At 43.7% G+C, this 25,932-nt stretch overlaps 2 protein-coding genes across 3 annotated transcripts; one reads left to right on the plus strand and one right to left on the minus strand.

Moving 5' to 3' along the window:
* The first annotated feature begins 6,011 nt into the window (after positions 1-6,011).
* ZNF641 (zinc finger protein 641) lies at positions 6,012-14,164 on the plus strand. 2 transcript variants are annotated; one of them, XM_039882184.1, is made up of 6 exons: positions 6,012-6,145; positions 9,360-9,568; positions 10,183-10,274; positions 11,209-11,338; positions 11,986-12,099; positions 12,993-14,164. In XM_039882184.1, exons 2-6 carry the CDS (start codon positions 9,385-9,387, stop codon positions 13,745-13,747), a joined length of 1,275 nt encoding a protein of 424 aa, XP_039738118.1. In that variant the 5' UTR covers positions 6,012-6,145; positions 9,360-9,384; the 3' UTR covers positions 13,748-14,164. The 2 variants fall into 2 exon arrangements, with proteins under 2 accessions (XP_039738118.1, XP_039738119.1); XM_039882185.1 differs by lacking the exon at positions 6,012-6,145 and adding an exon at positions 6,532-6,676.
* Positions 14,165-24,428: 10,264 nt separating this feature from the next.
* H1-7 (H1.7 linker histone) lies at positions 24,429-25,656 on the minus strand. The gene is made up of 2 exons (XM_039882856.1): positions 25,651-25,656; positions 24,429-25,290 (listed from the first exon to the last, which is right to left on the minus strand). Exons 1-2 carry the CDS (start codon positions 25,654-25,656, stop codon positions 24,487-24,489), a joined length of 810 nt encoding a protein of 269 aa, XP_039738790.1. The 3' UTR covers positions 24,429-24,486.
* Between the last annotated feature and the right edge of the window lie 276 nt (positions 25,657-25,932).

Genomic DNA, 25,932 nt, shown 5'->3' on the forward strand with positions numbered 1-25,932 from the left:
ATGCAAATTTATCTCACAGTTTCTAGAGGTCAGCAGTCTAGGCATGAGTCAGTTTGGTCCTCTGCTCAGGGTCTCATCAGGCTGAAATCAAAGTGTGAAGTATGGCTATGATCTGATCTGAGACTCAGGGTCCTCCTCCAAGATCATGAAGTGGTTAGCAGAATTCAATTGCTTGTGGCTATAGGACTGAAGTCCCCACTTCTTTGCTAGCTGTTGGCCAGGGACTACTCTCAGCTCCTAGGAGCCACCTTCGGTTCCTAGCCAAACAGCCCCCTCTCAACATATCAGCTTTTAATCTCTCTGACTTCAGGAAGAGCCTACGTACATGGGCTCACCTACTTAGGTCAGTGCTACTCAGGATAATCTCCCTTTTGATTAACTCAGAGTCCACTGATCAGTACCAAATCATGGAAGTGAAATCTCACCATATTCACAAGTCCCACACATATTCAAGAGAAGGGGATTATATAGGACATATATACCAGGGACCAGAAAGTTGGGGTACATCTTAGAATTCTGCCTACCACAGCCATATAATAGGAAAATAATCCTAAACTGATACAGAAAACAATTTGAGCTTATATTATTCCAGCCATCATATGCTATAGGCATTTATAATCTCAGAAGAACAGATTCTAACTCTTTCTGCCACTTTCTGGGTATTTGATGAAGCCAAGTGTTAGGCTACAAAGATTCAACAATCTGGTCTACTTAAAATATAAATTAAGAGTCAGAGATAATAGAATTAAAGATTATATTTTCTTATAAATAAAATGTGTCATTAATAAATGAATAGCTAAATTAAGAAACTCTACTATGTCAATGAGAAGTCTGCTTAGAATAAGTGTTTGTACTATTAAAAAAAATGACAGTTTGAGATTACACCTCTTCGAAGCTGTCCCAGTACAACATGATATTTCACAAGTGCTGTCTTGACCCAGTCTTGATGTCATGGCTAAAATTCTCAATTCCCCTTTGCTGGCAATTCGTCATTCCCCACCCCAACCACTTCCCTTATCAGGCTCTAACACTCCTTGGTTACAATATACACATATCCAACTGCCAGAGGCCCCCAGATACCTATACCCAGGGACAGCCTCTTCTTTCTTAGGCCTGCAGAATTATTCAAAACACCCAATCCCCAGGAAGTCTGTGGACCCTCGCTAACTTCATTCTGTTTTCCATAAATGAGCACATTCTTCAGTTTGGCTTACTCTTAGATTGTCCTTGGTGCAACCCTCTGTGTGGCCCCGCAGGACAGCTTTCTCTAGTTTGAAGCTGTAAGTAGCAGAGTTTTGCCTTTCATCTATCTGTCTTTGAGTTGTGTCCTACCCTCAAAATATCTTTAAATTTTATAAAACATCTAGTATTTACCCTGATTAAAACACCAGCTGTCATTAACTGACAGCTGCCTGCACTCAGTCCACTATTTGCAATGACTACAAATTATATCTACCAAGTAATGCCCATTGCCAATATCTTGCTTTTAATAGCACTTCATAAGTTTTATACCATATGCCTATATTTTTACTTAATTTAGTCCTCACAACAGCTTTTCAGGAAAAGAAGAATGACATTATACCAATTAGATAGATGAGGGTAAGGCTCTGATCTGTCATCCAGAGGCACAGCCAGAACTAAAAAAAAAAAAAAAACTCTTCTGAATTTTAGTGAAGTGCTATATCTAGCATATCTTTGTGCCCACTATTTAATTTAGCACTGTATTTTTAATTAAAATTATCCTACTTAAAGAGCACAGAAAAAACTGTTGCCATCTTATGAGCTACTCCTTCCATCCCCCTCAGTATCAAGGACAGTGGGATTTAAGAGTAAGCCACAGAACTTCTTAAGCCTTGACACCAGCACCACCACCCATTGCTAAGCCTAATTTACGGGACCCTCAGAGCTCTGGCACTTTTGGAAAGATAGCCCCTCTAGCCTTAACTCAGTCCACAACAGGATTGAAAGAAAGTCCACAGAACTCAGCATACTTCTAGTGAGACCCTCATTCTACCATACCCGCCTCATCTGCTCAACCCCAACCAACCCTTACACCCTACCTCACCATGGACAAGTTGACTAAGAGACCAGTCCCGAGAAGGGGGATATAATTAGAACTGATTATCTACCTCCCCCTGAGAGTAATAATTCCATCATGCCCTATATCTCTGCTTACGACACTCACCACAAGAATGCTTGGCCTCCAGAACATCCCTCATTATAGGTAGAATCAGACTCTAACTCCCCAAACAACCTCTAACTCCTTCCACTGTGACTTCTGGAATTCAGGGTCTGTCATTGACAAAATCCCTTTGCTACAGAATGAATGTTTGTGCCCACCCCCCAAATTCATATGTTGAAATCTAACCCCCAAGGTGGTGATATTTGGAGGGGGCGAGCGACCTTATAAAAGAGGCCAGAGAGAGTTCCCTCACCTCTTCCATCATATGAAGACACAGTGAAAAGACACAAGAAAGCAGATTCTCACCAGACATCTGTCAGCATCTTGATTTTAGACTTCTCAGCCTCCAGAACTATGAGAAATAAATGTTCAGTGCTTATAAGCCACCCGGTCTATGGTATTTTATTATAGCAGCCTGAGCAAACTAAGACAACCCTAAGCCCTTCAACCTCTTTGATAGATGCTTCTTTCACCTCCTTTATCTAACAAAATTGGCTATTCCTTTAGGACAAAGCATGCTTCACTTACGGTCCTCTCAAGGGGCGGCTATTTTTTCTCCTACAACCAAGGCTTTTCAGATGGTAAACTACAATCCATTAGTGGGTTGTGCAATCAATTTAATAGGTAGTAAATAGAAAACTTTTAAAATAAAGTAATAGAATAGAAAACATCAGCATATACTGCATGTAGTTAAGGTGAGTGCTGTTTCATGAAAATTTTGTTTCAATTATATAAATGATGGCTTTCAAAATGTATTTGATATATATATACATATGTGTCTATATATATATACATATGTGTGTGTGTGTGTGTGTGTGTGTGTGTGTGTGTGTATGTATATCAGTGGCTTTACACCCCTTGGGGTTAGAACTAGAGGTGTACTCTTTGCTCTTCATTGCTGCCTCAAGTACCATTTCCCTCCGTCCTGCTAATTTGAAATACATGCTATCAAACCATTCCACACACTACCTTTCCTTGTCATTACCTTACCATACTCCTGGTCATTCTCTTTCTTTCGTTAAAGACTCCCTCAACTGGCTTGCTATCTCATTCTCCATAACCTCATCATCATTCCGACGACTTCAATATCTATGCAGACGATCCATCTTACGCCCTGGGCTAAATTGCACAAGTATGATTATTAAAATTCCAAAATATTTTCACAGCCCTTGGTGCCTCCAGGACCCTGCACCAACTATAGGCATCATCCGTTTTGACGGATACATGTCCATGCCAGTATTGGTAGTTAAATACTTTGAACGTTCCCCCTCCTAACACCCAAGCCTCTCAGCTCTTTGACTTTCTCTTACTTTAAATGATCTTGTCTACCACCTCAGCCAGTCACTCCCGGTCATACCCTATACCTAGCTATTACCAACAACTGCAACCCTTCCCTATCTCCAGTTCAAGCATCCCACTCTGCCGCCTACATCTTCAGCTCACTCCATTCCAATCAATTTGTCTCCCTCACCGAGACTCAGGAATAAATTTATATTTTATCCCGTCTTTGCAGTGTCCTAATAAGTCTTCTCTTCACACATTACACAGCTTCAATTCCTAGGTCTTATCATTTGAATTCTTACTATGTATTAAATTATTTACATCATCTCATTTATCTTCACAACACTACGGAGTATGTACAATGACATTTATTTTATTGATTAGGAAACAGGTTTAAATACATAAATCTATCCAGGACTATAGAAATTTAAAAAAATTTAAATGTCTGAACCATCATTTCCTTAACTTTAAACTAGGGATAAAGATAATTTATCTCTCTGAGTTGTGAAGATCACATGTACACAAAAGCACTTTGTAGACAATAAAGTGCTCTACAAGTGTTAGTTATAATTATTAACTACTGCCTTGGAGGCCCTTACCTTTTCTCTCCACAGGAGTCCTAACCTAAGACTTCCTTCAATCTTGCTCTTTCCTTTGTAGTCATGGGCATACAGGAAGCAACATCTCTACTGTTCTGTTGGTCAAAACTTCATCTCTGAAATCAAGCTTCAAAACTTTGAATGGAAAAAAAGCAGTGCCATAAATGGTGGTTAGGTATTAATTAGCAATTGAAGGTATGATTTCATTATGGCTGAACAGGCTTTTTATAAGCCAAGCTGAAAACTGGTGAATACCTACACTGTGCTTTCTTATTCAAACCACAGCAGAACAAGAGTTTAGAAATGAAGGAGCCAAGGCTGATAGACAAGAGACTTAATCTCTTAAGGTCTTTTAGAGTCCTGTAGAGAACTTGGAACCTTAAATGTTCGGGACCTCTCCTGGATCTCCAGGAAGAACACCGCTGTATTCCACATGCTAGAATCTGGCGATGGGCCCAACTCATCCTGTTCTGTTGCTCTGAACTCTACCAACAGGGCAGTCTGGGACCACCAAGTTTCCTTAGAATGATATAATTAGACCCATCTGGTATATCACTTCCTTATAACACTAAATACAGTGGCTCCCTATTACTTGACATGGCAAATAAAAATCATAGACCCACTATTCCTATATAAGTCCAAACTCCTATATAATGTTACAAAGGTAGAGTAATGAAATATGCAGTGAGTAGCAGGCAGACGATTCCATCTTTTTAAGGCCTTCTGGTGTAAGAGTTTCAAGATTAGTTTTGAAAGCAAAGTGTAGGAAAAGCATCTTGGATAGAATCAGAAAGCAGAAATGGACATGATGTGGCATACTGTGGGATGAACACACAGATGTGGTGACATCTATCTAGAGCAGAGAAGAAATTAAGTGGGGAAATTGATAGAAAGATATTTACACCTGTGGTAACATAAAAGAAAGGAATCCCTAGACTTAGTTCCGGGACCTGAGATACAAATCCTAGCTCTACTGTCCCCTCTATGTCTCCTATGATCTGCTCTAGAATATACACTATACAAGCGGTCTCCAACCTTTTGGAACCAGGGACTGGTGCTCCTATGAAAATCTAATGCCTGATGATCTGAGGTGGAGCTGAGGCAGTGATGCTAGTCCTGGGGAGTGGCTGCAAATACAGATGAAGCATTGCTTGCTCTTGCTTTGTGGCCTGGTTCTTAACAGGCTACGGACCGATATGGGTCCATGGCCGGGGGGGTTGGGGACCCCTGCTCTATACCCTTTCCCAAATGCATGTCTAGCACAGTCTCCTCTTTCTCATTATTGAGCCACACACCTCCTCGCGTTCTCTGCCTCAAGACTTCTGTGAGGCCTTCTCTGATCTTCCATATATGTTCACTTCCTTGCTCCTAGTGCAGAGTATATTCTTACATTTTAGCATTTATTATATTTTACTGCAAATATTTGTTGACGTGTTTCCACAGACTGAGTCCTTGAATTTACAGATAGTTCCTTAAAGACCTTAAACTCCCAACATTTAGTTACAGTGCCTGGCACGTAAGGAAACATAAATAATATATTAAAGGAATGATTGTCACCTATGACTTTGAGTCACTTATTTTTTAAGTCTATAAAATAAAATTTTAAAGAATCGTTGTGATGAAATAATGTGATTTGTAGAATGTAATTTATTGTTTTGTAAGCCTTTCTCATCTTTTTCAGTCAAATTTATCTTAATGCGTCAAGATAGCTCTGTCCAATAGAAATATAATGCAAGCCACATATATAAAATTTAAACATTTAGAAGCCATATTAAAAAATACCTAAAAGTAACTTTAATAATATAATTAACCCAATATAGACAAAATACTGCTTATTAGCTATTTCATATTTTAATTAAATCTTCTAAATTTGGTGTATATGTTACAATATATCTCTATTTGGACGAGCCACATACCGAGAGCTCAGCAGCCACATGTGGCTAGTAGCTCCTGCAAATTGGACAGTGCAGCTGCAAGGCCTACGGTCTTGGTGAAGTCAACCTGACCATCCTCATTCAGAACTAGTGACACCTCCTCCGTGATCTCTCAAGCCCAGTATCCTGGCTATTTTGAAACCTAGAAGGTAAGCTCCTTGAGGTCTTCCGGACTGTTATCTAGCGAAATCGTTTTCAGAAAGATTGCATGGCATATAATGAGCAGTTATTAAACGTGGAGGTAATTAATGAACCGGTGTGCGAAGGATCCCGCGGGAGGCCGAGTGGCCGGAACGGAAAATGGCCAGTCAGGGAGCAGACGCGGGCCAGCGGGCGCGGCCGGCCGGGGTCGGGACACCTGGGCCCGCGGCGTCCGCGGGGTGGCGTTACCGCGGCAGCCGGCGCGGAGGTCTGCGGCCCGGCCGGCCGGGGGCGCCGGAGCCGCGGCCCGCCCCCCTTCTGCCGCCCGCGCCGCCGCGGCCGCCGCCGCCGCCGCCGCCGCCGCCGCCGAGCCCCGGAAGCGGGCGGGGATTTCCTGTGCCCGCCCCGCCCGCGCCCCGGCTGCCGTCTCCGCCCGTCGCTGGCTCGGCGGCCGCCGGCTCCGACGAAGCGAAAAGCAGAGGGGAGGGGCAGGCGGCGCCCCGGAGGGAGGCACCGGGCCGCAGGCCAAGCCGACCGGGGTGAGTGGGGACGGGCTGGAGGGAGTCGCGGCTGGAGGGACGGACGCCTGGCTTCCTGGGGCGGCGGGTGGGGGCCCGGTCACCCGTGGGGGCGGGGAGGAAAATCGACGCGGCCGCCAGGTCGCTGCCTTTCCCTGGGGTCGGCTCCACTGACGTTATGTGCTCGCCCGTCGCCCTGTCAGCCTCGCGGGTTCCCGCCGCTGTCACTCGCGCACAGGTTACCCCATGGCTCTTTTCTCTTCACATGCTCTTGTCCCAGTTCACGGGAAACCTGTTTTCTGACCTCACTTCCCCTGCTCCAGCTCTGCCTCTCTCGGATTCTCTGAAATCTGATCCTCTCCAGGGGCACTGTGGCAAGAAGGAGGGAAGAAGCAACCTTACTCGCGAGCAGGAGCCCGCCCTGCCCACGCCCCAGCTGGGGCAGGGGCCAGGCTTCTCTGACAGAGAGCCACTTGTCCCTGTGCCCTTGGGCTACTCATTTTGATATCATGGCCCTTTCTCTGTCCAGCAGCACTGGCTGCCAAAACTAACTTCTGCAGGTGCCTTGCCCTCCAGATATGTGAGGGAAAGGAGGAAATGAAAGCCCTAGAACCCCACTCCAGTAGGCTTGGAATCGTCCTGGATCCAGGAGAAACCAGGTAGAGCTGACATCTTAATTGCCTGGGTGCTGGCTCTGAGAGAGCGGACATCATAGGAAATACAGTTAGAGGACAAGTACCCATCCCTTCCTTTGCTGAGATTTTTGCTAGCACTTCCACAGGTTTTCTGTCATTGGTCTGGAGAGGTTCACAGCTGGCCCAGTGGGCTCTGCAAAGAGAAGCCTCCCCATCAAAGGACTCTGCTGCTGGGGAGATGGAGAAATGGGTTTGAGACAGGTGTCCAGATATTTAGCTAGAGGTAAAGCCCTGAGGGAGGATTTTTAGATAGGAGCTAGAGAACAAGGAAGACCTCTGGTGGAGAGGGGGAATTGTTAAAAGTGAAGTGAATACAGGGGTGGAATTCAGAGGAAAGAGCTAAAATGGAATTTTCCTTTCTCATGAAAAGTCTCTGAAAAGGAAACCTCTTTAACTGGGAATCAATCCAGGATGCTCCCACGAGGCCTTGAGACGTCTTTGGACTTCCGAGATGAAAGGAGAATTTGTTCCCTTTCTGTGAATTGGGCTTAGGGTTCCCATCTACCTCTTTTGTCAAAGACAAATGGCAAGAAAATAAACAATTTGTTATCTGTCATGACCTATCATGGGCTCCTGGGTTTTTGCAAATGTTATTGGGTGGATGTGAATGAGCCAGGATAGTTACCAAGGTTCTGACCTGTTTTTGGAAGCTTTTCACTGGCTATGAATGCTTGAGTATTGAATAAGAATCACAAAAATATTATGTTGCCAAGGAGAAAGGGACTCTGCTCAGTCTCATAGACGGTTTCTCTGCCATAAGGCAGCGAGGCCCCTATCACAACACAAGTGGGAACTGTCGTTCTGCTCCTAAGATGTCCAGAGAAAAGAAGAGTCCACATACCCAGTCCTGCGCACTGCCAGATGATTGCTAAGAAATGTTTTCATCTAACCTAAATCTCTTCTCTTAAAATCAAAAGAAGAGATCTGTATAGATAGAAAACTCTCTCTTTTTATTCATTGGTAGTGTCATTCTTCAGCCTTCTTCCCTAGGCGAGAGAAAACTATGTGCATCATTTTTAGCTTTTCCTCAATGGCCGTATTTCCCATCCTTTTCTTCACTTTTATTTCTTCTGATGTATACACTCTGGCTTCCCCATACCTTTCTTTAAAATAGAATATATTTTTCTAAGGAGATCTGACTGGTTCTTTTCTGTGTCTTAGGTTCTTTCCTGTGTCTTAAATGAAAGGCCTGTTAATTCACAGTGGGGTCATATTAGCAGCAAATGCTTTCTCCCTTTCCACTTCTGGGCCAAACCTTTTCTGTTCTTTTTTACTTTTCCAGTTAGACATTAGCTCCTCACTTACCAACAATTCCTTTTATCTGTTAGGGTTGCTTTTAGAGTCTTACACCTGCTTTTCAAGTTATTGTTCTTTCTACCATAATTACTATCAGTTTTCATTTTCTCCATCAGAGGGACAGGTCATATGTCTCTTTGTTGAGGCTCGTCCTAAGTGAGGCAACATTTCATTTGGCTTCATAATAGAGGTATGTGCTCATGACACAAATACACCCTTTGGCTGGGACTTATAGTAGTCATTTCATTCTAAACTAATTGATGAGAATAAGATTTGTGGCAGAAAATCTTATATGTAATGACATCTATTTTTGTTGAGTGCAAGTCTGCGTGCATGCCTTCTTGCATGTTTCAATTGCTTACTTTACTGTATTTTCAGTGGTTCAAATTAATGCATAGCTTTTGAATTTCCAGGATTGTTCCTTTCTCTAAAATGAAGTTCTTCCAGCCTTCAGGGATATTCTATTTCTACCATGAGGGTCCTAAAATAACCATTAGTGACTTTGCTTTGTAGCACCTGTCCATTTCTTAGTTCCTCCAAGAAGCTGGGCTCAGGCTCAGTTGATTGAAACACATCAAGCTTTTAAAGTTCATCTTCCATCAAGCTCCTCTTATCCAGTTTCATCTTTTATCCATGGGCTATTCTCCATAACTCCATTAGGAATGCCAACCCTTTCCATTTTCATGGGCACAACTGATATGAATTTGTTTCAGGTCACAATTTGGATTTGCAGCAAAAATGCTTTCAGAACAGACAGCAGCCCTGGGGACAGGATGGGAATCGATAAATGTCCAGCTGGATGGAGCAGAGCCGCATGTGGAAAGGGGAAGCCAAGAGGAGGGGCCGTGGAGAACAGCACCAGGGCCGCTGGAACACCTGTGCTGTGACCTTGAAGAGGAGCCACAGTCCCTTCAAGAGAAGGGTGAGAGCCTGGAGGGTGTGAGTGTGGGAAGCACAGTGCAGACAGTAGTCTTCTAATCTCTGTTCAAAAGTAGAGTTAAAAATTCCCAAATTAAAAAAAAATTCCCAAATTGCCATGGGAACAACATAATCAATACCAGGACTAGTCAATTCTTCCTGGGCCCTGGTCATGGGAATATAAGAAGCTCCTGGATTCTGCAGACCAGGCAACTAGGTTTCTCCCATTTCTTGCATAATCATTCCCTCCATATGCTGCATATGCATGCTTAGTGGTACTGAATGTCTGAGACAAAGGAAGTGACAGCAACACTGTTTACTGTTGGAGAACACACCCAGTAAGATGTACTTTGCAAGATGAAAATTACATTCAAATAATACAGATTCAGACCACAGCTAGTCTAGTAGAGATGGATGACAGCTCTACTAAAAACCACTCGATACTCTTACAGAATATTTTGAGTGAAGGTCTCTTCTACATTTACGCATTTGAGTTCTACCAATGGGCATAGGTATAGGGAAAAAATGTGATCCCTAAGCCCCTCTAAAATGGGGCCCAGACTCTTACTGGAAAAGGGTGTATGGTCCATCTCTAATGGTTCCTCTCTCTCCTACCAGCTCAGTCGGTAACCTGGGCTCCTGCCATTCCCCAGGAGGGGAGTACCGGAGATTGGGAGATGGCAGCTGCACTTCTTGCAGCCGGATCACAGGTGGGCTGTGTGCTTCCCTTGGCCTCTCCCAGGGTCTCATCACTGCTGCCTCCCTATAGCCTTAGCATCATCCTACTGATGTTATTTCACATGATAACTAATAGAATGTTCATCTTATAACTGAACAGATTCTGCCCCTTTCCAAGGGGCTCATAATACCTTTGACAAAATGAATAGAGGAATAACAAGAGCAGAATTCCTAGGGGTTAGATTTTGATTTTTTTTTTTTAAATAGACGACTACTGTGCTATCCACAGGGGGATTTTAAGAATAATTCATTAGTCCTTTAAGAAATAAATCTAGAAAGATTAGGAAAAGAGAACCTGAAGGAAGTTTGGAAGAACATAAAGTGGACAGGATTGGATGGATGATGGGGCATTTATGGAAAAGGGCAGGAAGAGATTAAGGCACTTGTGTAAAACCATAATGCTAATAAATGGCAGAAGTAGGAGTAATTTGGCTCCAGAATCTGGACTCCGGAACACTGTCAAAAGATAATGATATGGCATGATGGCAGGGATGGGGGAGAATGTTTATATATGTCATTTTGTGCTCATAGAAAAGGAAAGGTCAAGTGGAGGAAGGAGGAGATAGTACACAGTTTCTTCAATGAAAATAGTAAGGCAGGTGAGAAGAGACTGGGCAGATACCTGTAGCTAAATAGAGGGAGCAGTGAGTTTCTGGTGCCTCTGACTTCTCATGGTCCCACTTGAGAAATTCCTCTAGAGACACTATCCTCACTCATGACCATTACCTTTACCCCTCTCCTCATTTTCCCTTCACCAAAACTGCGTGCCCTACCCAGGGACCTCTGGGCAATTCTTTCTCTAGATCTTCTCTTGCCTTCTCTCCTCTAATATCCTAGCCTTTTATACTGAGATCACATTTTCCTTAAGGAACAGCTGGTGACAGATGATGCTACATTTTGTTTCAGGGCCTGGTAACCATCAAGGATGTGTCACTGTGCTTCTCTCAGGAGGAGTGGCGGAGCCTGGACCCTTCTCAGACAGACTTTTATGGAGAATATGTCATGCAGGAAAACTGTGGGATAGTGGTCTCTCTAAGTAAGCATGACCTTCCCCAGCCACTAAAAGATTATGCTCTGGGAGGATGGAGCCATGTGCTCTAGGGCTGTTGGATAGTGTCTGTCTAGCTTTCTTCTCTTGGTAGGGAATCAGCCTAGGCTTCCGCCAGAGAACAAGCACTAGGGCTAATCAAAAGAATGGAAGTGAGGCATCATTTTTTTAAAAAGACAACAGCAAGATAATGCTGGATTATGGAAACTTTAGATTCTTCTTAGTTGGGAATTGGCAGATTCTTAGAAAGCAGAGAGAAGGACATCTAAGAGATGGAACTGTGTCTTTAGAAACTCAGAAACTATCTAGGGAAAGGTGGGAGTGCAGGGGATGGGACAGCTGTTTTAGAGCTAATTAAATGAAGTGAAAGGACAGTTCACTTCAGAAATGACCAGAAAGGACAGTTGGGCTGGAATTATTTTAAATACAAGTGGAAGGAAACAGAATCGTTGGGGAAGAGATCGTGATTTCCTAGAAGAAAGAAGAGGGACTTAAAAAATGGAAGTGGGAAGGAAGAAAAGGCCTGTATTCTTTTATATAGAGTTCCAAGGAACAATCTAGGAAAAATCTTTTCTCAGAAATATAGAATTACGGTTGAACTAATTGACATCTTTATTTTCCTTTCCCATGGGCAGGATTTCCAATTCCCAAACTGGACATGCTTTCTCAATTAGAAGGAGGGGAAGAACAGTGGGTCCCTGACCCGCAGGACTTAGAGGAGAGGGACATCCTGAGGGTCACATATACAGGTAAGAATGTAGAATGGGTTTTCATTCACTGCCTTCACCCCTCTTGGAGTGTCATTATTACATGTCCCTCTAAACCCTCCTCTGCCTCAGAAAGTTATAAAGTCAAAAGCTTTAGAGATCTTGTTCTTCAAAAGCAACACAGTGTAGTGGACTGGTTTAGAGGGTAGGCTCTGGAGGCAAACTTTATGGATTTGAATTCAGGACCATATCTGTAGGACCTTGAAAAGTTATTAACCTCTCTTTGTGTTCTTCATATGTAAATTATTGTGAGACTTAAATATGTTAACATAGAACAGTACTAGGTACATAATAAGCACTCAATAAATGTTAGTAGTTGTTATCATTGATGTTGTTTTTGTTAAACTTCCCACCCATTGTAGAAATGCCTTCCATAATGTCTCTGGTATTACTGACAGGTGGTCACCCAGCCAATGATGATTGCAGCACGTTTCTTAACACTCTCTATTTATGCTTAGGCAGGAAGATGGTAATAGTAAAACAAAAACAAAAAACTCAAAAAAACAAACAAACAAAAACCAGTGGGGAAAAAATGATAGTAAAAAATAATCACAATAGCATAGACTATTTACTAAGTGCTTACTATGTGCAGGTACTGAGCTATCTATCTTATAATATTTCCCATTTTACAGAAGAGGAAATGAAGGCTTACAGAAGTGAGAAAGCTGAGATTCAAGACCTGGTAGTCTGTCTTCTAAGCCTAGGCTTTTAACTTCTATACCTCTTTCACTGTTTTGTACATTAAAATCTCTTCTCAGCCTTTGTAGGGTGATGTTTAGGCCCTAGCAGACATCATACAACCTCACCTGTGACTTGGGTCTGGGGTACTCTCTTGTGACTCCCCTCTTGGGGTTGGTATTTTCCCTTCTCCACAGGAGATGGAAGTGAGCATGAGGGGGATACCCCTGAACTAGAAGCAGAACCTCCCAGAATGTTATCTAGTGTGTCTGAAGATACAGTTCTCTGGAACCCAGAGCAGGATGAAAGTTGGGATTCCATGCCCAGGAGCTCCAGAGGAATGCTCCTGGGCCCACCTTTTCTTCAGGAAGATAGCTTCTCAAACCTTCTGTGTAGCACAGAGATGGATTCCCTGTTAAGACCGCACACATGCCCCCAGTGTGGGAAACAGTTTGTGTGGGGCTCCCACCTTGCGAGGCACCAGCAAACGCACACTGGGGAGAGGCCCTACAGCTGCCTCAAGTGCGAGAAGAGCTTTGGGCGAAGACATCACCTGATCCGGCACCAGAAAACCCACCTACATGACAAGCCCAGCAGGTGCTCTGAGTGTGGCAAGAATTTCCGGTGCAACTCCCATCTGGCCAGCCACCAGAGAGTGCATGCAGAAGGCAAATCTTGCAAGGGCCAAGAGGTTGGAGAGAGCCCTGGGGCTAGGAAACGGCAGCGGGCCCCACCAGTGCCAAAGTGCCATGTGTGCACTGAGTGTGGGAAGAGCTTTGGCCGAAGGCACCACCTAGTGAGACACTGGCTGACCCATACCGGGGAGAAGCCCTTCCAGTGCCCTCGCTGTGAGAAGAGCTTTGGCCGTAAACATCACCTGGACAGGCACCTGCTGACCCACCAGGGACAAAGTCCCCGGAGCAGCTGGGACAAAGGGACATCTGTCTTTTGAAATCTGTTTCTGCTGCAGCTGTGGTCACATCTATCAGCCGGTGCTACCAGCAGTCTCTGCTAGAGCTGCCTCTCTCCTGCACCCAACAGCCAGGATCATGAGCCTTGACCTCATCCCTCAAAAGATGAGGTTCCAGCACTGACCATTTCTCACCAGTTCTGTGAGATACGACATAAGATAGAATTCTTTGGGCAAAAGTTTTGGGAAACAGTGCTCGCTGCTTGAGCTGATATTCAGCCTGAGCCCTTTCTCAAGAGTACAGTTGTACCAGTGGTTTATGGCTGAGATCCATTATGATTAGTTGGAGCCTATGCCATACCATTGTTAAATATTTCGAGTATCATCATTGTATACTATAACTGTTATATTATCTTTATATATATATATATATATATATATATATATATATATACACACGTATATATGTATATATATTACATATATACAAATACATACACAGAGAGAGAGAGAGAGAGAGAGACAGAAAAAGAACACCATATTAGCATGTTAAAGGCTCTGAAAACTTAGAGCAGTAAGTAAGCCTCTTTCAAAGCAGTGTTTCCTAAATGTATTTGGCCTCAGTAGCCTTTCTATCTCACATCCCACAGAACTGGTGACTCTATGAAATACTCTGGTGAACACTGGGTTACAGTAATGAGGAAACAGGAAAAAGATAGTGACCAGGCACCCAGAGCCCCCTTTTTTATCCAAATGAAAGTTGAGGGGCAGACCTCATTCCTGTGTGGGTCCATCACCCTTATACATCCAAATATACACCCACACCTCTCACTCCAACCTACTGAAAAATAGAAACAATAACTCCTCCCCCTTATTCTTACTCTTTCATCCTGCACATACATGTACTCAGCTGAGAGATCACACTACCATGCTAAGAGATGGACCTTATAGCCCCAAGTATCTGAGGCCCACACAGAAGAAAAAAAACTTTATTCCCTTGAACAGACCCCTCTCCTCTTGACTGTGTCTTTATGTGTCTGTGTGTATCTGTGTGCAGGGTCTTTGAAGAGAGCATGCAAAGCGCAAACTGTACAAGCTAGATTTTCTAGGGGCTGTGTTCTGGGGATGAGGGTAGTGGGGATTGTATGGGGTTTTTGTTTTGTTTCAGCATAGGAAATAAGCTGAGCAATTAAGGGGCTGTAGTGGAAATGGTTAAGTGATGGGTTATTTTGTGGGAGTTGAAATATAAAGCCTTCTTCAATGTCAATAAGATCAAGACAACTGTGGATATACATGTCTAGGTCTGAATCTCTGGGCCACAGATTCTTTTTGCCTGGGTGGAGAGAGAAAGAAACATCTCAGTGAGGTGAGCTATTTCTTGTTGATTGCAAGCAAGATGCATATAGAGGGTTTGTGCTGAGTTGGTTTTTGTCTTGTTTTAAGTGCTGGGAGATTAGGGCAGGAATCACAGTGCTTACAGGTTGTTGTCATTATTCATGTTTGTTCCTGATTGCCTTATCAAGGAGGCAGAGTTACTCTTGAGGATCTCATTCTCCAAGAAACAAAATGTTAAGGGAAATGACTGTGGTTTAGCTTTTCAGCTGATGCAGGGTAATGAGCTTTCCAGTCGGTTTTCCTCTCAATTCTGGGAATGTGTCCACGCTAAGACTCTTAACTCCAGGACTTGCATAAGTATTCTAGCATCTGTTAGTTGATGAGTTGTTCACTGTTTCTCATTATTGATGATGTGTTAATACCAATCTTATAATTTAAATTTTTTCTTCTATGTAAGAGCAGTTTAGAGTTAGGGAGGGAGAAGAGCAGAGTGGATGAAAATGGGATATTTTCTCTTTAATGCTTATATTCTGGTTTTTCCTTAGCACACTTATTTGTCAACCACAATTGGTGGAATTAACCAGAGAGACAAGAAGAAGTGAGCCGCAACAATCTAGTTTAATGACTATCCCATTTGCTTAGGAAAAATGGGGTGAATCAACTCCTCAGAGTCCTGGACCCAAATGGAGCTGAAAATAGGGGTCATTTTGCTGACTGGGCTTAGAGTGGATATGACCTGAGCAAACTAGCCCCTGCCTCCCTTCTGCTGCTCAGAGCAGCCTTCCTTTTTTGCCCGGAATGCACTTCTCTTACCTATGTTCCTTTGAATAGGGCAAAATGGCCAGCCCTTTATAAGGCAGCCTTGTCCTAGGTCCTCAGAGATGAGCATTTTAGGACTAGTATTAAGAGATGCCCCAAGGAATAAGAAAGTATTGGATTCCAGTGGTAAAACTAGACTATGCCATTTCTTTCCCCTTCTACTGTGCCTCATTACAAATATTCGTTAATGCAGATCACCTCTAGTAAGCAGTGGTTCAGAACGATTGAGATCCTTTTGGGACCCTTCTAAGAATCTGATGAAAACCGGGAACTCATTTTCAAGAAAAACAGACATTAGCAATCCACTCAGATTTACATATACATTTAGCAGGTTTAAAGACTGTCCATGGAATCACTAAACTGGGGTCAAAGGGAGTTACCCTGACCAAATATGGTCATTATATATTTGTGTCAAGAATTACCAGGCAAGGGTCACTAAATATTTTAAGGACTAAGATAGCTTTCAGTAGGGTATAAGGATAGAGTCTGGTCTTTAATGACTAGAAAGGTATTGCTTACAATCTACATTTTTTAAAAAAGAGAACATGTTGACAAACCCAGCTCCTCACAAACCTTGTTTTAAAGACTTGTAGGATGTGACTCCATATTCTCAGATCACACCTCTTAACAATCAGATGTTAATCTCCAGCCTTTGATCTATTTTAGTAATTGTTTTAGTCATTGTAAAGGTAGAAAGTAAAGCCCTTAAAGTGTAGGTGCAGTCATAGCACCCAACTGAAAGGCATCATGGAGTCTAAGGGCCTTCTGCAGAAGGGGCATCCCTTTAGGTCATTTCTGGTGCACCGCTATCTTCTCTACCTCGGTCCAACACCACTTCCCTTGGACAAAAAATAAGCAATGCCCATCAGACAGGTGAATAGAATTGAATGATTTTTCCTACAGGGATCAGCCTCAAACTCCCATTTTCCTCCTAACTCTGTCTGCCACAGGTCCACCCTACCCCCTTTAAATAAAAAAATGTCTCTATGTTCTCTCTGGGGAAAATGTAAAATAGGGAAGTCCCATCTTAAGAAACCTGTCACCTTTTCCCTCTGTGGTGCCTCTACCCTATACAGTGCCCAAGTATCCTCCCCTTTCCACACCATCAAAGTATCTCTGCAAAGAATCCCTTACCCTGGAGAATGTAGCCCAAAGTGTTTGCTTTTCCCAGATCTATTCACACTTTAAGCCTTAACTCTAATAGTCAAAGTGAAAGGAAAAGCTTTTTCCCTGTTAAAGTGATGTTATGCCTTTAGTAGGGAGCAAAAGGGGTGATAATCTGGGAAAAAAGCCTTCCCTTTCCAGTACTTCTGCAGTCAAACCACTGTTTCCTGTATCCATGAAGATGAGCCCTGACTCAACCATAGGTACCAGAAGACAGGTTCTTTCCATCTCTGATGGGGTGAGTGGGGCTGGGCAATAACAGAAAAGTGAAATCTATTCCCTTAGACCCCTTAGAGATCCTGAACTGGCAAAATTTCTTCCTATTCCCTGGAGTGCTATACTAGGCTCTGGGTCTCAAAATCTGGTCTTTGGACCAGCAGCATCAACGTCACCTGGGAACTTATTTTCGAAATGCAAATTAGCAGACTCCACCCCAGACAAACTGAATCAGAAATTCTAGGGGTGGAGCCCAGCATTCGGTCTTTTCACCTGCCTTCCAGGATCTGTAAGGTATGCTAACGTTTGAGAACCCCTAGCTTAGAAAGTCAAATTCCACTTCAATCAGTGATACCTCACCCTCTTCACATGGGATCTTTACACCCATTGTCAGATTGATTTCCTGCAAACTCTAGGTTAGTTGCTTCTCATTTGTGTTCCTTTCAAGTCCCAAGGTCTTTCCCTCTCTTCAATCAATGAAAAGCCTGAGTCATTCACTGATTTCAGAAACTATAGTGGGGCAACTACCAAGTTGCTGTGATTGGTTGGGGCTGGAGCTTCTAAAATGGGCACTGCGGTTTCTGGGTCCAGAAATCTGAAAGGACAAAAGGAGCAGAAACATCGAAGAAGAGAAATCCAATGTAAAACTGGAGAACTGACATCCAAGGAAATGGTCCTTTTTTGCTAGTTCCGTGGTCCTTTTCCAGGCCAATAAGTTACCCTGGAGGCAGGTGGGGTGGGCATTCAACACAGAAGTGGGGAGTAAGGCCAACTGTCCTTAGCCCTTAAGAACTCAAGTTTTCCAATCTGACAATGCACTAGAGAACAATAAGGTGCCATGAAAAGGATTTCTAATCATGATTTGGCGTACTCTGTGGGCAAGGGCAGCCAGAGCATCAGAGAGTACCCAGGACACAAGCGGGAACCAGGCTCATTTAGTAAGATGTGATACAGTGAGATTTTGAACCCAGACTCGACTAGGTAGAGGTTGTAACCAATTAGGCCATGGCACTTATGCCAAAAATGCATTCCTCTACTTTGAAGATTCTATCCAGGTTTTAGGAAGGGATCTGTCTTGCAGGCTCTGGCCTTGTTGCCTCCTCCAGCTCCTCTCCTAGGCACACCCAGGAGGACAGACTGAACTGAAAGTTGCAAACGTGCCACCCCTTTGGGGATTTCCAAGGCCGAAATGTTAAAGTGAACCTAAGTCTCTGGGGGAAGTGATCAGCCCCTCTTCCTAAGGCAAAGAAGCTTGGCTACAGCTTTCTTCAACTCCAGGCCTCAGCTTTCTTCAACTCAGGCTCTCTCCCTTTTTCTCCTGTCATCACTTTAATTTTCCCAATAAGTGAAGCTCTTCTTCCACCCTTTGCTCCCACTTCTTTTTCAGTTTGATTCATTTAGTTTGGTATTTTGTTTTGCCTGGGAAGTGTCACACCTTCCTGAGGCTGTTCTCCCCAATCCCGGTCTTCCTTCCAGCATAGTTTCTGTCTTCAAGCTTCTGGCCAGTTCCATTCCATCATGAGCCCACTCACTACCTGTCCTTCTGCCTATTGTCCGATTTCTTTTCTGTCAGCTTTAAGCCTACTAAGCCGAGTCCATTCCTCATACTTCTCACTTTCTTTTCTCAGATTCTTGGCTTGGCTATAGCAGTTCAGCTGCCATCTCACCACTCCACAACTCTCTCTTTCACACACATGTCCCTACACCTGGCCTTGGCCACGGATGCTAGTACTGTCAAACCCAGGCCCTTTACTCCAGTCCCTACAGGCTCCTCTTCCCTTTATGTCACTTCCAAAGTAGCTTTCTACTTTTCACTATTTTGGTTTACTCAGTCTCTTCCCATCTCTTGTGGCTCCTGAGAGTCAGTCTCAACATTATAAGCCATTTTTTTTGCGTGCTTACTATGTGTTAGGCACTGGCTATTCCAGGCCTGGGAGACTGAGTGTGATCACAGTTCCTGTACTCAGTATGTTCCTCAGCCAAGCCCACCCCTGCCACCACTTCCCTGCCATGCCTCATTTCACTGTGCACCAAGGTGCTCTTTTCCAAGAAGCTTTGGGAGTGTATGCCCACTTGCCATCCAGCCCAGCTCCTCCGTGCCTGCCAGATTTGTAGCTTTGTTTGACTTAATTCCCTCTGATGGACTGTGAACTTCCCACAGATTACCCAACAGGGGACCTTCTTCTGTATACTTAGGGATCTATAATATGCTCTTCACGGTCCCTGTCAGTTGAATAAAGGATGTATGGCTGTGTCACTGATTTCCTCTCTTAGTCATTTACTCTTGTCCCCTGATAAAAAGGGTGCAACAGAGTAGGGGACACCGGACAGCTCCGATGTGTAGGTCCCTCATTGCCCCTCCCGAAACATAAACCTCAAGATACCACAAGTTAGGCCTGTCCACCTCCCTCCTGATGCCCTGGCTCCCAGATGTTACTCCCCAGTCAGCAGGAGACTCAACTCATCCTGGACACCGGGGCAACAGAGCGCTGAGCAGGGCCAAGCCTAGAGTAAGGCCAGGCAAGTGAGGGCCTAGGGTGCAAATTTAAGGACCCCTTTGGTTTGGGAGTCATTCAAGTGTGAACTCTTCCTGGGAGACCCTTAGAGTGCTGAGTATGGAGCCTGAAGAGGTGGTGGTGACTGCAAATTGACCCCTTATGCAAATGCACAATAAATGGTGATTTGAGGGTAGCCAGAAGGGGTGCACACATATGAAGTTAGGCAGGAACGAGGTCCGTCAGATGCATACACCTTTGAGGGTGAAAGGGCTGGGCATCTGGCAGAGGGTATCAGAGGACAGGGTAAGAAATAGTGTGGGAGAGAACATGAGGGAAACCACCAGCCCATGACCCACTGACTTAGCCTCCCAGCCCTGGAGCTTCGCTGGGGTGGGAAGAGAGAACTGTTTTGCAGGCCTTGGGTGCAGCCCAAAGCCTTTGCTCTTCCTCTGAGGGAGATGCCTTAAAGAGCTTGGTGCTTGGAGCCTACTGCTTAGGGGCTGCTTCTCTTCTGCAGCTTTCCCAGCACCCGCCAGGCTATTTTGTCACCTGCCTCCCTGCCTCATATATGTTTTCCTATTTTCTTGCAGTTCACCCTCACTTCCCTCCAGTTACCTGGGGTGAAACTTTTGATAAATCTGGTCTTTCCCCTAACCAAAATGGGGAGGAGGGAAGGAATTGATAAAAGAGGGAGAAGAAATACAACTGTGCTTGTTCATGGAGGTGCCTGTTCTTTGAGCCAGCGCCGGTGAACCGTTGAAATCCTAACTTTCCTTCTTACTCTCAGATCATTGCCTTTCCCAGCCTTATCCAAGGCTTCATGCTGACACCCTTTCAGTCTTCAGTTCCTCTCTTCCAAGTCCTTTGGCTCTTTTTAAAAGTCCTTTCCTGACTTATATGGCGTTCCTATATTAATTTCCCAAACACCCTATCTTCTCGTCCTGGCTAGGCACTTAGGTTTTGGCAGGAGTGACCTTCAGCCCAACCAGACAGCCTCTTTATGTTAGAACCCCCAGAGGAGGAGGAAAAACAGGAGAGCTCTATTGATTTAAACCCACTGACAAATGGAGATGTTCGCATGTCCTGAAAACAAACCCCCATGTGTTTGAGAACATCCTCCCTTGCAAGAAACCTCTAAATCATTAAAACACTGTAGAAATGAATTCTAAACTTCTGACCTTTACCTCCATAAAAAAGATGTCTCATAGAGTTAATGAGTAGGTGGTGAGGCCCTATTCGATATCTATAACTGTAGTGGAGAGAACACTGGATTTACAGTTAAAAGTCAAATTCTAAATTATATATTTTCTAAACTTTTTCATGTAAGATCTAAGAGGCCGAGGTGAAGGTGAAATGAAATAATGCATGCAAAAGTACAACCCACCTTATAAATGAAAAAGCTATAATTAACAATTACATGGAAATGTCTACCTTATTTTTGAGTAAGTTACAATTTATATGATTCTGAAAACAAATACAAAAGAGATATCACCTTCTCCTCACAAGAGAGAACCACTTAGTGTTTCGTGTGTATCCTTCCAGTTTCTTTACATAATTACAGAGATATGTTTTCCTTCATTTTACACAAAAGATTACATACTGGTATATACAATGTCTTAAATTTTTTTTTTCACTTAATGTATTTTGGGGAGCGCATCATAACAATACATAGAGAAGAATCTCCCATTTTCTACAGCTGTATACTATTTCATTGTATGGAAGCTTCACAGTTTAACAAATACCCTAGTGATATTTAGATTATTTCCTTTTTTTTTTTGTTTTTTTTTTTGTTACTGCACTAAATACCTAGGACATATCTAAAAGATAAATTCCTAAAAGTAGTTCTGCTGGGTCAAAGGATATTTGCATTTGCAATTTGGCAAGCCAAATTCCCTCCATTGGGGTGGCAGAGATTTACACTCCCACTACCATGTGAGTGCCCTTTTCCCCACAGCCTCACCAATGGAGTAGGTTCTCAAACATTTTGGATTAAAAATGCTATCTTATTGTTTTAATGTGCATTTCTTTTATGAGTAATATTGCACCTTTTTCATATTTTCAAAGGTCATTTGTATTTCTATTATGTTTTTTCAACAGCCATTGAATGTTCGATGCTGGGGACATCTAAGTTTCATTAGATGCCCTCTAAAGTCTAACAATTCAATGATCATCATTGCACTAGGCAGCTGAGATAAAAGGAAAACAAAGAATTGAGGTCATGGATGTTCCATTTGCTCTGATTTAAATTAAATATCCAAATACACCACTAGAATGTGAGCAATGAAAAGTGGGGATTATGTTTTATCCATCTTTATTCTCAGCAAAGGGCCCAGCATTTTGCAGGCACTTAGTCATAGTGAATACTAGGGATGAGATTAGCTTTTCTTGGGAATTCCTTCCATAGAAGTACCCAGCTAGGATTATGATCTGGATAATCTGGATAGCGTACCAATGAGTTAAAGTTATTTCTTCTGTTTCATAGGAGTATGACCACCCTAAAGCTTAGCAAAGAAAAAACAAACTGAAATGATCATTGTTAACTATATCAGGTCAGGGTCTGACACTATAAGCTTGATAAATTTACTAGTGAATGAAAGAAGTTCACTTACATGAAGAAATCATCATAATACAAAAAGAAGTAGGATGAGTCTTAGGAAATCTAGAAAGCAAATTGTTGCCGATGTCCTTTCCATGCTGTCTTAGGGAAAGGGCTTTCTAATTCTAGACCATCCGTTCTTTAGGTAAAAATACCCGAGACTATAAAGGGGCAATACATGCAGCTATCATAAAGGCATTTGATTGTTTGTTCTAATTGTGTTCAATAGTGTTTCTCACTGCCTCTTTTCGGATGGCTCCCTATTCTGATTATTGATTCTGTTTACTTCATTCTGCTACTCACAATTCAAGAGCACAATAAACCTAATTAAAGCAGAGGGAAATTTCAGAGTTCAAATCATCTATAGATTTGCTGTTACTTAGCTTTGCATAAGCTTAAAGCAGTGATTCTCATTTATGAAAGCGTGAAATATTAGCATCACTTGTTTTTTTTTAAGTACACATTCCCTGTTCCTCTTTGTAGAAATTATCAGACTCTCCTCGGAAAAGCTTGGTCAGCTGTATTATGCAAAAGTTCACGTTTTAACATCTTCCCACCTCCACCTTCACTCTCACCTCTTTTCAAGAATAAAAAGCACCTCCTAGGTGCTTCCCTTCTCCCCACTCCTTTGGTTTCAGCTGGAAACAGCAAGTCATTTCCCTGAATCAGTTACTGTTTCGCTCCCTAGGAACCATTTCTGTGTCCTGTCATGGCCCATGAGAACTACTCCCACGCTATTCTTAACCCCTACATTCAGGAAAAGAATCATACATTTGCTCCAAATTTGGTATACAGTGCTCAATACATGTTGTTAAAGCAAAAGAACCAGCTATTCATTATCTAACCTTCCATATCTCCTTATATATCTGATATACATTCTGTAAATCATAATATTCTCTAAGGGTTGCTACTTTCCCAGTTTATAATTCCCTTATTGAATTTTGTCATTATGTCATATTTAAGTCCCTCTTATCATTTTACTGACACTTAAAATCACCTAAAGTCATCCTAGCGCAATCCCAACTTTTTTACAGAGAAGGAAACCAAGACGAGGAATGGTTAAGTTATGATAGCTAAGGTCAGAGTGGCAGAATTTTGACTAGAATCCTGGTCTTGTTAAGTACTGATCCTGTAATTTTTCTGCTATAGCACATTATTACTCTATTAAAAATTATTCATACTCATTTAACTCTCAGTGATGAGCACGTACCCTGTGCCAAGCAAACCCTGTGCTAGATGCTTCACACACTCATTTAGCGGAGGATTAACAAAATATATATATATATTTTTCCCCTCCTTAATTCCCTGTGGCAACACACACTTCCACCCCTGACCTATGGCTGTTGCTGTTTCCCCTTAAGAACTGGATTTCCGAAGGTGGGGTGTCTCCTCCCACATGCTGGCAGCATGCACCAGGGGCCTGGTGCCCCCTGCGCACTTGGAGCATTCAGTGCACTCTTGGTGCACTCTGGTGCACTCTCCACACACCCGGAGGGCCTGGCGCACCCGGGGTATGGTCCGTGGCTCCACCTGGGGTGCAAACCCAGGATCTTCTACATGTAAAGCAGATGTGCTAACCACTACACTATGGAGCCACCCCCTAAAACATATTTTTAAGATGATCAAGTCAGGGCAAAAACTGCAAACCCATTACAATCAACTCTGGGGGCAGGGGCTTTTTCCTAAAAGGAATTTCAGGTAAAAACACTTTGGGTCAGGGGTAGTGACCTCTCAGAGGCTGTCTACTCTTCTCCTGCCCCAAATGATACCCCCCACTTCAGTCCTTACATGCCCTTCTCCCCAAAACTCAGTTTGGATTTGTAAGAGTGTCTAACGTTAATTCACCACTCTGTCTAATCCCATGAAATTGCTGGTTTTCTCCTTTCCTTCTCAAAGGCATTTTCCTGGGTCCTGTAGCAGGAATAGAATTTCAACTCCTTTTTCTCTCTTCATCCCCCATGCCCCTGCTACAGGCCTCACCTCAACACCTCCTACCCCCTTTCCAGGTGCAGCAAAGAAGAAACAGATACAATGCAGTGGCGGAAAGGCTTTGTGAATAGTTTGTTCATTTCAACGAGTGTGAGAGCTGCTCTAATTGGAGCCTTATAGGGAAAGGCATCTGTGTGCCTGGGGGAAGGGAAACTGCTCCCACACTACAGATTCCCGGCTGCTGCACTCCGAGGACTTTCAGATTTAGTGGAAGTCTTTGTGCGAGCAGGCCTTGGGTCAATTTTAACTGAGATTGACCTCTGGATGCTCCGTTTCACCGGCTTCTCAGGGTCATGCTTCTTTTCTTCCCTTGACCTCTTCTCCTCTCGGGTCCTAGGCCTGTTTTCCTTCAAGGTACGTCCTCTCCCTTCGTCCATTCCCTTGGCCCTCTTTTCCTCCTTGGCTCTGGGCCTTCTCCTCACGGTGCCATTGCCCCTCGTGCTCCGTCTCCATACTTCCTTGGCCTTCTTGGCCACCCTCCGACGCACGCGGGGCTTCCGTGAGCCCCGTGGCCCTGCAGAGGTCCCCCTCGAGGAACGGGCGCACTCCTCCAACCTTGGGCGTCCTGGCTTTCTCTTCGGCTTCGGAATCTTCCAGACCCTGAAATAGCCGGCGGCGTTGCTTCCGCTGACCCGGAGGAGTGTGCCCTTAATATCAGACTTGGGCGCTTCACCAGAGTGGCGGACACACTTCCTGCGCACTTGGTAGCCAGCATTTCCCAGCTCCTTCTTGAGGGTGGCCAGAGTCAGCCCTTTGTGCAAGGCGATAGCTCTGAGCAACAGCTGGGACACTTTGAGCACGGAGCGGGGGCTCCGCCTTGGCGGTCCCCCGAAGATTTTTTCAGCGGGCTGCTGGATCTTAACTTCAGTGTCTTGGGATTCGCCACTCACTTTGGCTTCCTCAGCCATGGCCCCGCTCCGCCCTCTGCGGGGCCCGCTGGGTTGGGGCCTCGCCCACCAATAAATAAGCTAAGGCTATGTCACGTCACAAAGGGGGCCCTAGCCGAGGTCCTAGTAAGAGGGCTGACAGACCCTACCGTGGTAGGTGCCTTTTCTTTTTTCTTTTCTCTCTCTCTCTTTCTCTCTCTCTCTCTCTCTCTCTTTCTTTCTTTCTTTCAAGCTTTTAATAACCTATCAGGCCACTTCCTTCTAGGTTTAAACCAATCCAGATATTCCACACCTATTCATCTTGAAGAATCACTTTATAATCTTCAGGGTTTTGTTGTTCCCTGCTCTTATGCTCACACTTATCATTGATCTTGATCTCAATCACTTTTTGAAGTTCACTAGTTTTCTATGAAAAGTAGTGTATGTATAGATACCATCTACCCGCATTTCCCTAAGGTGAGAGATGCTCTTCCCAACTATCCAAAACAAGTCAAACAATGCCTTTAAAAAGTAAATGTGGTATTCTATAAAACACAACCCAGTCTAGAAACACCCACCTTTAGGTTCCACTAGTTAAATATCTGTAGTCATGTCTCTATGACCCTCTGCTCCATGGATTTTGTGCAAGAGAATGAAGCAAAGGAAAAAACTACTGTGGTTCCTCGACACTAAACAATAATTTCCACCTAGGAAGTTCAGGTGCCTCATTCAGTTGGACTGGAA

Source organism: Pteropus medius, unplaced genomic scaffold (genome assembly GCF_902729225.1).
Source record: "Pteropus medius unplaced genomic scaffold, Ma_sr-lr_union100, whole genome shotgun sequence".
Lineage (NCBI taxonomy): Eukaryota > Metazoa > Chordata > Mammalia > Chiroptera > Pteropodidae > Pteropus > Pteropus medius.